At 40.6% G+C, this 14,468-nt stretch overlaps 1 protein-coding gene and 1 pseudogene across 1 annotated transcript in view; one reads left to right on the top strand and one right to left on the bottom strand.

Moving 5' to 3' along the window:
- Positions 1–12,106, top strand: part of abhd17ab (abhydrolase domain containing 17A, depalmitoylase b) — an 18,220-nt gene extending 6,114 nt beyond the window's left edge. Inside the window, exon 5 of the mRNA XM_010730186.3 lies at positions 8,874–12,106. Within this exon, the coding sequence (XP_010728488.1) occupies positions 8,874–9,099 (226 nt within the window). The 3' untranslated portion in view covers positions 9,100–12,106. The remainder of the gene's footprint in view (positions 1–8,873) is intronic.
- On the bottom strand, positions 1,642–5,190 carry LOC113747952 (alpha/beta hydrolase domain-containing protein 17A-like; annotated as a pseudogene).
- Positions 12,107–14,468: the final 2,362 nt, after the last annotated feature.

Genomic DNA, 14,468 nt, shown 5'->3' with positions numbered 1-14,468 from the left:
TTCTGAAACACACACACACACACACACACACACACACAAACACACACACAACACACACACACACACACACACACACACACACACAACACACACACACACACACCACACCACACACACACACAACGCAATGGAGGGATGCCAGCTGCCCACTCTGAATCTGAACAACAGGCGAACACTGGAGGCTTTCTCAGCTCACTACACACACAGCGAGACATTCCCTGGTTTCCTACCACCTCTGCTCTTCACCCACTTGTACCATCTGGGACTAGACTCTGTTAAGGCTGGCGTTGGCTGCTATTGACCTTTGTCACACTCGGCCACTGAAACTAAACTGACAACAAGAACAGAAGGGATAGAGTCTCACTAATGATAGCACTACTGTGCGTTGTTACTTTCCAGGCCAAGTCAACTGTTTAGTGGGCCAAGGTTTAAAAATAAAAAACACACAGTAACAACCAGCGAACACCCACATTACAATCGAGCACCAAATCTCTTCATGATAGGAGTTTAGAACGAATATGAAGCCGAAAAGAATATCTGACACGAACAAGGCCAAAAACACAAGCAGCCCCCTGCTTCTGCGATATTACGACTCAATGTTAAAAAGGGTCAAATGAAAGTAACAGGCTGTTAAGTCATACACTGTGGTAACGGCATACCAATAACTAACAGACACTCATGCAAGGTCACTTTAAGGTGCAAGGTGATAGAGATCATTATTCATATCAAATGTGCTGTAGCAGATAATAACATAGCCAAGAAAAAAAAACTCTCCTCCCACAGGTTTCGCTTAGACAATGATAATTTAAGGCTGTTACTCTGAATTGGCCCAGGTTTATTTCCTGTAGCAGTGTTTGCTATTCAATAGTGACAGGAAATAGCTCTGCTCCCAATCTGCGACCTAACAATGTAACTCCGCTGCAAAAGTACACGTGAGTGGATTCAATCCATACACCTCATGTATTATTATTTACTGATTCTGAGAGTTCTAGGCTGATTAACTCTGGATCTTATCAGCATAATAAGGTCAGTAATATTGATGTGATGTGATGTGATGAGGATCATTACATCTGACATTATCATGTGGAATGATGCTCATAACCTGAGACAAATGTGAGCAGCAGCTGAACACAGCAGAATGTCATGTTGGAAAAGACGAGAATGGTCGCTGTACGTTGCAAACTTCTGGGGCGTGAGCGGCTCTGAAATATTACTGAAGTATTTGGACGACCTACTCACATCTAAGAAAATAAAAATGACACTGAAACGAAGAATATGACCAAAATATGACTTGAAACGGATAGGAGGAGCGCTTTCAGTGCAGATGTTTGCCTGTGTAAGTGGCAATTATACTCTTCTGTTTGAAGATCTGTTATTATGCAGAAATGCCAAGTGGCCGCAAAATAGTCTGTGGTGTTTCATGTTTTAATGAACACCTTATTTAAAGATCATAGGAGACAGAGATAGACACAGAGGAGAATACAGACTTCTTTCTCTTGGATCTCAAAACATGTCAACTTAATCCTACCCTGCCACATTTAATTCACATATTTTTAGTTTGTATTTAAACAGAAAAATACAGGAACATGTCAAACATATTATATTAAAGGCTGGTTGAAAAAGGGCAGAGAAAAGAAACCGACACTTTGCAGAGACTTACTTGGGGAAAGCGTCGAAACAATATGTTTTCTTTGTATCTGGAAAGGCCACTCTCATGCCGGATGTTAGAGGTGAATGAAGAACGACGGCAGCACACTCGTACGTGACGCCAGGTCTACAGTGGGTACGACCAATGCTCTGTCCATAAAGGATAATATTCTCAGGGCTAATGCCATACCTGATGAAGACAAAAGAGACGAGAAACACTTATAGAACAGCTAAGACGCTGTGCCATGAAATACTTGGCTGCATGGTACAGAACTTCCTCTGAAAACAAACAGATTCTATACATCCTACTGCAATCCAGAGTGAAGAGTGACAGCAATACCCAAATGTAAATTCACCTCAACCAACCTTTAGTCAATACTCTGCAGTGTCATGTCTTCCCGGGCTACAGTGCAATTAAGGCAGCTCCGCTTTCACATGAAGACACTTTATCACACGACAGCGTCCTTGAGAGACATCTCCCCCCGAGCCTCCCCTCTCTTCATCCATCCATCTAACTCTTTTATTCCCACGGTACCTGTCCCCGCCTGCTCTGATCTGATTCGTCCCCAGCTCTGTCCCGATCACAACCTCTGCCACCTTGATTCAACCCTTCATCACAATCTTTTTCTTGGCTGAAAAATAAATGTAATTACTTTGTCACCCTTTTTTTTGGCTTCTATTTAAGGTCATGCACAGCAGCAGTACATATTGAATACGTCCACATTTTTTTTTATATGGTTTGATTTGCTCCTAACTAAACTCTGCACTATGCTCAGCAGAGCAAACACTGTATAATAAATCATCCCTTGAAGGACACATATGGCCAATTATATCAGACACACCGTGCGCGCAGGGCGTGCCAGGCAGCATCAATGTCTGCGTAGAGGTTCTTCTCGGTGGGCTTGCCAGTGCTGACACCGTAGCCTGAGTAGTCATAGGAAAAGATGTTGCAGTTGATGCGAGTGCCAAGGCCGATGTAGAAACTGCTCATCTGGCCCAGGTCGACAGCGTTACCGTGGGAGAAGAGCACTGTAAATCTGAAAGGACGCACATAGGGTAGGACAGGTTAGTTATTTGGACCAATAGTTCACAGGCACAAATTCAAACTTTCTAGTACTGACATGTACTTTATACTGAATGGACCTGCGTCTTTCTAGTCGCTCAAAGTGCAATACATTACATGTCACAATTTGTACACTGGTGGCAGAGGCTGCCATACAAGGGGCCAACTGATCATCGGAAAGTAACTAATCACAACTGATGGCAGAGCCTTCAGGAGCAATTTGGGTTTAGTTTCTTGCCCAAGGACAATGGAGACTGGAGAAGACGGATCCACTAATACAATAACATTAGGTTTAGCTGTAACCTTTAGCTTTTTTAATATACTATAATACATTAATACCTCATTAAATAAACAGCAGTATCCTTACATTATTTAACATAGTGATTCTTTTCTACAGATCTACGATGGCTAGAAAACACCACAGTAAACCAAACAAAGAATAATTAACATCTATCGTCGAGAGCACATGCTATAGTATATGCGTAGACACTGGAAAGTTTATCACATTCTCCATCCACGAACCCGACCTGGAACTCTACACTGAATCAAACCATAAGAAACCTGTTGTTAACATAAACAGAGTGACGCTACTGGACTCCTATGCCAATAAGTCTTGTCTAGAAGGGCTGTAGGTTGGAGGATTGGTTTACCACGATGGACTCGTGCAGAAGGACTCTTACTTCTAGACATTTTGTACAACCTGAGAAGCAGGGTATCGACTATAAAAGCTTGGTACTCTAGCCTTGCCTTTTATTCATGCATGCAGTGTGTGCTCCCTGAGGAAATCGGATACTTTCTCTACACACTGACTGGTTTTGAGATGCTCCCTCAGTGGTTTTGTTTAGTGAACCCATATAGCCCGGGCTTTGCTCGTGGCCTCTCCACTCATAACAATGACTGTGCATATCAGGTCTAGTTTGGATTCATTCTAGGGTAATACTATATAGACATTAATACAAGATACAACAGACTGAACACAAGCCTGTCCATGTCTTTTTATTGATTTGGTAAATTAATCAGCAGCGGCACAGTGCGAGTGAGTATAAACTAAACTTTTAAACCTCAGGACATTAAATATAAGTTCGCTTAGGGGAAATGATACAATCATTTCTCACAAAACAACCAATCCCTGCTAAGTGAATTCAGTGATGTGATGACACAGAAACAAAGTGAGAACTGATATCCCGTCGCTGAGCGTGATCCTTCTTTATTATTACGACGTTATCACAACCAGAATAACGAGTGCAGTCCAAACTGAACATTCAAATTCCTAGAAACCCCACAGGAACAAAAGAGAACGATACGAACGGAAAGACTTCTGAACAATAAAGGAAACGGTTAAAATGGCAGCTATACACGGAAAAGCAGGAAGAGAAAATCTTCAGCGTCAGCTGAGTCAACAGGGAAACAAGTCGAGGATGTAGACCTGGGTGTGAGTGGAAGTAGACGGACATTAAAGCAGGGAGTGGAAAACTGGAAGCGTGACACACTGTCATAAAATGAATAAGAAAGGTCAGGCCCCGTGGTTTATAACATAGATGTATAAAAAAAAAAGTCAGTCAGTCAATCAGAAGTTGGCAGAAAGAGTAGCTAAACTTTTAAAACACCCACCTGGCATTAGGTACGCAGCGAATGTACATGCAGCCGACTCGGTTTCCTCGCTGGATCGAGTGAGGAACACCTCTGTCATATCCAGCTCCTCGCGAGTACTGAAACTCCGCTCGCTCCGTCAGGTGGAGTTCCATCTCCCTCTATAGCCCCGGAAACGCTCGCGTGCCCGGACCCGCAAGTTAGACGTCCCCGTTGCCCCTAGCGCACCAGGGACTGCTCTGGGTCTGGAAGAAAGGCGTACGTGGGCCTAAGCGGCAGGAAGGCGAGCTTGGCTGCGATGCGGCCCGGGCATGGTGGGCAGCAGAACAGGCAGCAGAGCTCGCTGAGAGAGAGGCCATTCATCCTTCACTACGCTGGAGGACGACAAGAGGACACTGTGCCGTTGAAATCACACTCATCCCAGTGTTCACACAATGAGATGCTTATTACAAAGTATGGCATGATAGAAATGTTTCTATTTGCATAAAGATTATTATTATATTAGACATACAGCACGGCGTGTACGTTATTGAATTTTCCTGATAGATTTTGGCATTTTTGACAGAAAATTGTGTTTTTTCTTGAAACAAAAGACGAGAAATAAAGCAAATAAATAGTTCATTTATGGTTGCTTAATTGTTTGCACACTAAAACGAACACACGGCGTAAATAAGCAAATCACACAGGCTCTGGTGAACCATAAAGACAATAACTCTTTAACTAAAAACACACTTTAAGAGTTAATAATTAACATAACAGACAAGCCAATTGGGAAGTAATTACTGAAGGGGGGGCCGCAAAGTTCAAACAACACACACATAGATACATATAATATGTATGACAACAAGTGTAGACCTACCTGTTGAACTTTAGAAGTCAAATAGAGTCTGGTGCGAATAAAAACAAAACACACACACCACACACCACACTCACTCACTCCTTCCCCCACTTGAGTCCAAACTCAAACACAGGACTGTTGTGTGAAGTGCCTGTCAGCAGAAGGAAATAAAAAAAGGTAGCGGCTGACAGGAGAGAGAGTTATTTACGACGTAGCTGCTGTGTTTTCCGTAGTCCACATCTCATCCATTTTGTCCAGGTTGACTCCAGGATAACTTCAGTTTGTCTCCTGACAGTGAAGAAACTGAGAAGACAACCCTGACCTCAAACAAACGCCGTGTTCACGCTATAAAACAAACACGGTTCCCCCCTGTCGGTATTTTAAAAAAAAAGGGAGTGTTTTAAATCAAGAGGAGCGGTAAGGAGAAGTCATACTTCACCCGACACAAGAAGAGACAAGAAGAGACAAGAAGACAGCCTGTCTGTCTGTCTGTCTGTCTGTCTGTCTGTCTGTCCTGTCGGTCTGCGCCGTAGCAGCTAACGCGGAGCTGGCTTCAAGCTAGCGAGAAGACATAAACACGGACAGTCCACGACGCGTGTCTGTGTCTCCTTGGATACATTGTGGACGTCGCCGCGTGTCCTCGGACTTTTACGGATGTCGTTTGCCATTTAAATTGATCCACATACGTTGCTGTTGCTGTGTGGGTCTCTCTGTGTGTGTTTTGGTGTGTGTGTGTCCCGACCCTCCGCCGTTTCACCGCATCCGGAAGCGACAGCTGACAGGAAGTGACGCAGCCAGTTTCCATCGGACAATTAAGGGAAACTTGTTATCAGAGGTGACGTGTCTGAACTGACGCGGCGTCATCACACCTCATTAGTGTTGGTGAATAGAATGATTGATTAATCAATGTTGTCAACAAAGATGAATAATACCTGCTGGGAATCAGTGAGGCTGAAGCCTTTCAAGGTTCAAGGTTCAAGGTTCAAGGCGGGGTTTATGTCATTTCAACCATATACACAGTACAGTGGTGCTGATAAAAATATAACAATAATCTCTCCTATTTCTAGACTGACTTTCCAGTTTAAAGGTCGAGTAGGTAAGATTTAAGCGTATCTATTTGCAGGAATGGAATATTAGTAGTTATTGTGTATACTCACCTGAAAATAACAATTGTTGTCAACAAAGATAAACCTGATGGGATGAATGAGGCTGAAGGCTTTTCAAGGTTGAAAGCAGGGTTATTGTTCATTTCAACCTAACACAGTACAGTGGTGTGCGATATAATAATATAGAATATAATCTTCCTATTTCTAGACTGACGCTCAGTTTAAAGGTCGAGTGTGTAAGATTTAAACCATATTTCAGATGGAATATTAGTAGTTATTAGTGTATACTCACCTGAAAATAACAATGTTGTCAACAAAGATAATACCTGCTGGGAATCAGTGAGGCTGAAGGCTTTCAAGGTTCAAGGTTCAAGGTAGGGTTTGGTCATTTCAACAATATACACAGTACACAGTGAAACGAGACCGTGTTTTGCCAAGGACTATGATATCGAGTAATAATATATATAAGCATGTATAAGGCTTATATGTAAAATATTCACACTAACAATAAGAGAGCGTTAGAGGCAATGCTGGAACTTTTAAGGGATAAAACCTAGTCCTTTTGATATAAGGATGTATACACACACACAAACACACTCAGTGCACAGGTCAAATAGACCGATATTCAGTCTGTCCAATGGTTTGTTTACAACACAGTACCCCACCTGTCACAATTGTGACCGATCAAAAAACACACTTTTTTTCACACACCTTTCCATGAAAATTCTAAAAATTATGATGGATTTTTCAAAGGGATACTAATGACAGATGATTTGGATATTTTTCTGTGTCTGAGAAAAATTTGGGATTAAATGGGTTAAAGGTCGAGTGTGTAAGATTTAAGAGTAATATTGGCAGGAATGGAATATGAAATTCATAAGTAATGTTTTTCATTAGTGTATAATCACCCGGTCTGTGAACAATTTGTGTAGCTACGTGTCAGCCCTCAAATACAACGAGAGATTTTATTTTATGTTAATTCATTTGTCCATCTCTATTTGCAGTTTGTTGAAGGCAGTAGGAGTGTTTGTGGCCAAAACTACTTAGGGCCACTAAAGCCTAGGGCCGGCCCTGACCTGTGAATGTTTTGTTTTTAGTTTCTATGTGCCGTGTGGATGAGCCTGGCGACTTGTCCAGGGTGTACCCTGCCTCTCACCCAAAGTCAGCTGGGATAGGCTCCAGCCCCACCATGACCCTGATGAAGATAAGCGGCTCCAGATAATGAATGGATGTTCAAAAAGCAGCAGGAAGGAGTATACACTTATTTATTTCTACAACTTCTCTCTCTACTTATTATATTATATAAGTTATAGACTGTCTCCTGGTACACAAATGTTCTATAACTACATACCTACAGGCACATATGCAAGGTATAAATGATACATACCTACAGTATGTATTCATTTATACCTTGCAGTTCATTATATACCATGGTCACTTACTTGTGTAATATTATTTATATGATGGGTCACTTTCCTTTGATCAATATTCACCTGATCATGTCAATAGTTTAAAATCTGTATTTTATATTTCCTTTCGATTACATGGCAATATTTTTTATATCAGTCCCTATTGAAATTTTCTCACCTTATACTGTTGTTGTGAACATCTGTACACTCGTGTTGTGATTGCTGTTTTTTTGGTATTGTAGAGGCCAACTGATACTCTGGGTTGTTTTTTTCCCCTGTTTACTTCTTTCTACGTTCTGGAGTGGTATATTACACTTTTTTCTTTTGGCTGCTGTAACAAGTGGAATTTCCCCGTTGTGGGATAAATAAACGTATATAATCTACGGTAATATTCAATAATCGTTTTCCTAATTCGTGTGTTCAACAAATATGTACCACTTGTATATCCTCTTGAACTGATATCTATACTTTGTTTGTAAGTTTTATGTCCAAATTTCCAATTCAACCCACATATGAAATACACGTTACCATTCAGAGTGGAAATAAAGGTTCTGTAATTAAAACCACACTAACTTTTTCAGAAAACAAATTTTGTAAATTATATTTTTTCTTTATACATTTTTTGCACTGTGGTAATACTCCTACACCTCCTCCAACGCTCAAAGAATTTAAATTATGTTATATTAATACAGTATAGTATGTGGTGGCAGAATGAATTATTTGTGTATTAACCCAATGTTCATGAAATGACGTGATTATACTTTGAAGAAGAATGAAAACTTTTGCAGCTCTGACTATCTTGCAAAAAAGTTTAGTTTGTTATTTCTCATTTGATGAGGGTCCATCTCTGGAGATGCTCCATTATTTATTAGTCACTGATGGCACACTTTGTTCTGTTTTTGCTAAATAAAAATAATGACAGGAAAATATTGCATTTAGCTTCAAAGCAATAAACATGTTTCATAGCCAATAACAATTTCCTGTAGCAGTCCAGACAAAAATAAAGCTTCCCTGATCCATTAAGATATTTAAGTCCAGTACACTGACCAACCATGATGTCACTTTTTTATGACCTGATCCACAGAGCCAGCCTTTTATGATTCCATCTGTACGTCACTCTTGACCTGATCTATGCAATCTGTTTTATGATCTTTTATAGCAGTGGGTAAATAAATAATCAGTTTATTTACAGTCTTTTTCTCTTTCCCCCTTTTTTTTAGCATAGAGAAAGTGTCCAAAATCACATCCCCGGTGCTCATCATCCACGGGACAGAGGACGAGGTGATCGACTTCTCCCACGGCCTGGCTCTGTTCGAGCGCTGCCCCAAGGCTGTGGAGCCTCTCTGGGTGGAGGGAGCGGGACACAACGACATTGAATTGTACAGTCAGTATCTGGAGCGCCTGCGCCGTTTCATAGGACAGGAGTTGGTAGTACAGCACGCCTGACCCATCACAACCAGGACCATCATTATCACCAGTTTTCCTGCCCCACTTAAAGCTTAATTTCTCCGTGTCCAAGAGTCATCTAAACCATCCCTCACCTTGCCGCAGTTTCCAGGCGGCGTAACGCTTAACACACTGCGGTGCTTCATTTTCGGGGTGCCTTTTTTAATGAACCATGGCTCGACACAACACGGAGGGAAGAAAGTGTGTTCGTAAACATCAGAAGTGCGTGAGTGTGAAAGACTTCACACAAGTCACAAACTGCATTTATCCTTTTTTTTGTTGTTGTTTTTTTAAAGCAGTCAGTTCAACAGTACAGCTGCCACGTGTGAGCAGCAGGTAAACTCCTATACTGTGCAATAACACGGACAGTGCCCACAGGAAAAGAGACTTCAAATCATGAGGAGGTTTAACCGAACAACAAACTGATAAATAATCATGTAGGTCAATTAAGTTGGTGGTCCACGTGGGAAATTTCTGTCAATTTTCCAGCCTACTCATCGAGTTTGTGTGTAACCAAGTTAAAATTGGATAATGGTGCAGCATGGGAAACACTTTAGAGGACTCTCTGAAGTGCTTCTGACGTGCGTTAGCGAATATTTAGGTTTTCTAATCATATATTAAAATAGCAAACAGGTTTGTAACAACGTTCTCTACACAGAATGCAATCCAGCCGTACAACAAATCCTGATATTAGGGGTTGATTTTAACTATATTTTGTAGTGGTTGGTTGTGTTGCATTGGACTGCATTATATTGAAAGGTGTTTCTAAATATCCTGCCCTCCCCCCCCGCCCATCATGTATGTACCTGACACATACCGTACATACATGGAGATGAATTTTGAGTTTTGCGTGTTTCATTTAGTTTTTCGCTGTACTGAACATTTTGCTCAGGTAACCCTCTTTTAGACATTAGGGTCAGTGTGTTCTACATTTGTTTGTCTTTTTTTTTTCGTTTCGTTTTGTCATCTAAATCTCCTCAGATCATTTTGAGCAAAGCTTTCTGAAGACGGCTAACAGCTATTCAGCTTTTTTTTTTGTTATCATTTAATTTTAAACAAGTAATAAACTAGACTATGATCCCATGAGCTGTTTCCTCTTAACATCTTCTCTCTGGTTTTCTTCTCTGCAGCTGAGTGAGATTAGCTGTGTTTGGGGGGAAAAAAAAAAAACGTTCAAGAGCCTCAAAAAGAAAATACCTCTAGCTCCTTCATTTAATGGAACATCTGAGAGTCTCTTAGCGCTGTCCGCTTAGTTTTAGTCTTGATCATTGTGTTTATGTCTCACGCCAGTAGGTGTCACAGCTGTCAGCGAACTTCCTGTTTCCCTCGGCGTCTGGAACAGAGAAGCAACACTAAAATTAAACAGGCCTCGGTTTTCGAACTCCGGTCTGTTTTTATCCCTTCATTTCTTTAATGCTGTCTGACTGCCGTCTGACTCATACGCACTCCATCTCGAGGGGCAATATAGTCAATTTGAGAAGTGAATTAAAACATTACTTTGGCATCAAGTATTTTATGATTGTTGGCAAAATACATTTTTCTCAGTTTAATGACTGAGTTTCACATTCTGATGACTGGAAAATCATTCCCATCTTTTCTACAGATAAGCACAGGAACAGATGTTTTGTCACAATATAAGGCCCTAATGCTTCTTTAGTTGTTTCGCGGCTTTAGCAGTAGCAAGCTCCTCAGAGCGGCTTAACCTTTAACATCTGACGTGATGACAATGCTATTCCACTACTATCCTGTGCTGCAGGTAAAAATAGGCTGTGTGCGTGGAAGAATATCCCTCTTCATGACTCTTTCCTCTGGTTTACGGTCTTTACAAGAACTGCCTATAACGTTTGTATGTCTGTGCATACACAGTCCATATAATAGTGAAGTATTTTTACATATTTGGGGCATAACTTCTTGTTAACACTATTGGTTTTACTACACAGAATTGAGTGTAACGGTGGTATAGTACCTTTTTTAGCTGCTGTTGTGGTTTTTGAAAACAGCCTCAAACTTGTTTTTGTTTTATTTCTTTTTGTTTTGCGCTGATAACTTAGGGAAATATCACTAACCAATATACAGTTTCAGTTGTCCAGTTCCGCTTCATGTGTCGTCGTTTTCTTGTGACAGTGTTGTAAATGAGTATACAAAACTAACTGGTGCAAGATCATAACAGCTGGCTGTCCTGTTCTAGTAACTTTGGGCTGACTCAGACAATAAATTGTAATCCTTCCTTTTCACTGCCTGTTTTTTAAGATTCGCTGCACTCCATCGTGACAAAATCCCTTCATTCGCTCACTTAATGGTCTGTTTCACAACCAGACGTGAGGGGAAGTAGAAAGCATCTTAAAGATGCAACACTCAACAAACCAGTGTGCATCTCCACTTAAAAAAACAAAACGGAGATTGTTTTGTTTTTTTAAGAGAAGTCAGGATTTTCAGGTTTTCTCATGTACATATGAACCAAAGTGTAACTCTTTTTAGCGCTTTACTCAAGTGTACCTGCTGTTTATGTTGGTATCTTCTTAACCAAAGCAGAAATGTTCAAATTTAAGTTCTTTTGTTAACTTTTCATTCGTCTGTGTGACAAGTCTGTTTATTTCTCCCTCCCACAGCACAAAACATTTGGATACAAATTAAATGTAAATTTGTCAGCTTGCTAAACGCTTATGTTTCATCATATCATATTTGGATTCAAAAATGCAGCAAGAGAGTTTGAATAGCATACATTACCAAGATGTGGGTGTTGTTTGTTTTTGTTTTTGTCAGACTGTTGAAGTGTATCATTTGTGGAGGAGTATAACTAAGCAACACAGCAAAGAGTGAGTTTGTGTTGTGGGCTGATTTAAAAAAGAAAAAGGAAAAAACTATGACCGAACAGCTTTAAGTAGACAAATGAAAAGATTTTGTATTTGTCTCTCAAATGTTTGCATTTCTGGTGTAAATCATCTGTGGGTATCATTTTTGTCATCACACATTGTTACCCACTGTTTATAATACTGACTAATTTTTAGTTTTTAAAGATTGTGTCCTTCCCCCCCCCCAAGAATAAAAGAGAATAAGAAGTTAATAAAACATAATCAGAAATTGATAATTAACACGACTCCTTCCCTCTTTTGAAAGATATTCCCTCCCGTCCAGGTGTCACGGTAAAGATCTGCTCTAATCTGCAGCAGGAGAGCTTTTTCTCTGGAAATCAATGTTGCGTGTCTCATTCACTCCCTGATTTTCCAGTCCTGGCAGTCCTGGCACTCGGTGAATAATGACCCGCCTGAAGTGAAAGGCCTCACAGGACTGCACAAGACAGATCCAAGAAAGGCTTGGGTGAATAATTGGCTGATGAGTAAATTAGTCTTTAATTGCCTGGTGTGGTTTTTTCCCCCCTCAGTGGAACTGTGCATTGGGACAGGCTTGTTATCATCTGTGCCAAAAAAAGGTTCAAATAATGTTTTTTAATTAAACCAGTAAGAGGACTCAGGTTTGTCCCAGCCTCCCCGCACTGCCTGCCATCATGTTGAGTTCTGTGTGTGTGTGTGTGTGTGTGTGTTCACTTAAAACACACACACACACTTGTGCCAGCTCCCTTTTTCAATGGACTCCATAAACAATCTGGCGTCCCACTCTTACAGATTAAAAGCAGCTGCAGTGGCACATCTCCCTGAGTACACCAAAGTCAGCGCAGCCTGACCTTGCTGCATCAAACACTACCACCAGCCCGCCACACTCGAAACGCGCTGACTTTCACACAGCCCCGAGCACAAAAACACTTTTTATGTCGACAAGTATCAAAGGAGTGAGGATGGGCTGGGTCTCGACAACAGAAGACTTTACAACAAGGCTCCCGAATCAAACAGCTGCTAGAGGATCGTAGCGCTGAGAATATTTAGCCTGAGAGAAACACATACAGGCCTGCGTGTTACGATCAGATGCCAATTTGTTTGAGTTTAACCATAACCGAGTGAAAAGGGCTTCGAGGAGGGAAGAAAAAAGATTGTGGCGCTTTCTTTGATAAAGAGATGAAAAGAGAGGAAGCATGAACACAAAGTATATCAAAGGTTTCTGGGTAAAACAGTCATTTCGCAAGTTTTAGTTAAAACATCTTTGTTCTTCTCCAAATGTTTTGTCATTTTAAATATTTAATAACAAGAATAATTTATAATCTTTTGATAAATCTTTTGTCCTTGATCAGTTTCAGGATACTAAACATGCTGTACGCATTTTTGCAAAGCATTGTACTCCTAATGTGAGAACAGTTTCACTTTATCAAGTGCAAAGTCTCTCTTCCACACATGAAGATTTAAAGAATTGAAAACAATGCATGAATAATACACATTTTCCGTATGGATGGACTGTACTGGAAGTACAGGCTGCATGTCTCACCGGACGTCTGAGTACAAAAGTACTTACACTGCTCTGATAGCAGCTAGTAATCATCCACTAATATGATGTATGATTAGCCCAGAAAAAGAGGTTTGTACTAAATATTTCCAGCCAGGGACCAGGCTGATATCACAAAGCAGGGTGGCTGGAAGGAAAACACTTATATCGCACACACGTCCATAATATCTTGCTGCTTAATCATTGAAGGATTCTCCAGCGTGTCAGATGAACTTTGAACCTTGAATAAAATGCTGTCTCCAGCATTCAGGGACTGCACATTGGTTAGGAACATTTAGTGGTAGGGAACATTTCCTTCAGTATTATGATGCATATTTATTTGAGGCTACCCGGCATTCCTGCTGAGTTAATATCTTGCTTTTTGTTTCTGATTACCAGTCGAGCAGATCATATTTTTGCCCTCATGTTTTTTCTGCTGCCTTATTTGCAGTCTATGGTGGCTTCTCATGTGCTTATGTCCTTAATGTTGGACAATGTCTTTCTCTTTTCTTTTCGTGTTTTTGTCCATGAGGTGAGAGGACTTCATTTGTATACTGTATGTCTTCTCCGGTCACTCACAAAGTAGATGAAGCTCATCGAGTTCAGACTGTTGTTGTTGTTTTTATGAGTACATAATGCAGCTGTTATGAAATCAAATTCAATCAAAAAGCAATTTAGCTGCTATAAAGGCCTCACTGCACCTTTTGCATACCAACAACAATGAAACAGAAAGTGTAAAACTATCCTTGACAGTGAGGCCCCGATGTTTTCATTACCACAACTCAATATCCAGACACTGTTCCACTCTGCAACAGTACAGTACAGTGTTATGTCTGGTCGAGAGGATCATATTTGTGGAATAATTTCCACACTGACTATGTGAATAAATATACAGTATTTATCTCTAGTTTGAGCTGCAGAGGCTTTTAGGTACACACAGGCCTGAGCTGTGCGCACACAACCACTTGTTTTTGTCAAATAAGACAGAAACTCTGAAC

This window comes from Larimichthys crocea, chromosome XVII, assembly GCF_000972845.2.
Source record: "Larimichthys crocea isolate SSNF chromosome XVII, L_crocea_2.0, whole genome shotgun sequence".
NCBI classification, from domain to species: domain Eukaryota; kingdom Metazoa; phylum Chordata; class Actinopteri; family Sciaenidae; genus Larimichthys; species Larimichthys crocea.
This window is presented reverse-complemented; position numbering and strand designations above follow the sequence as displayed.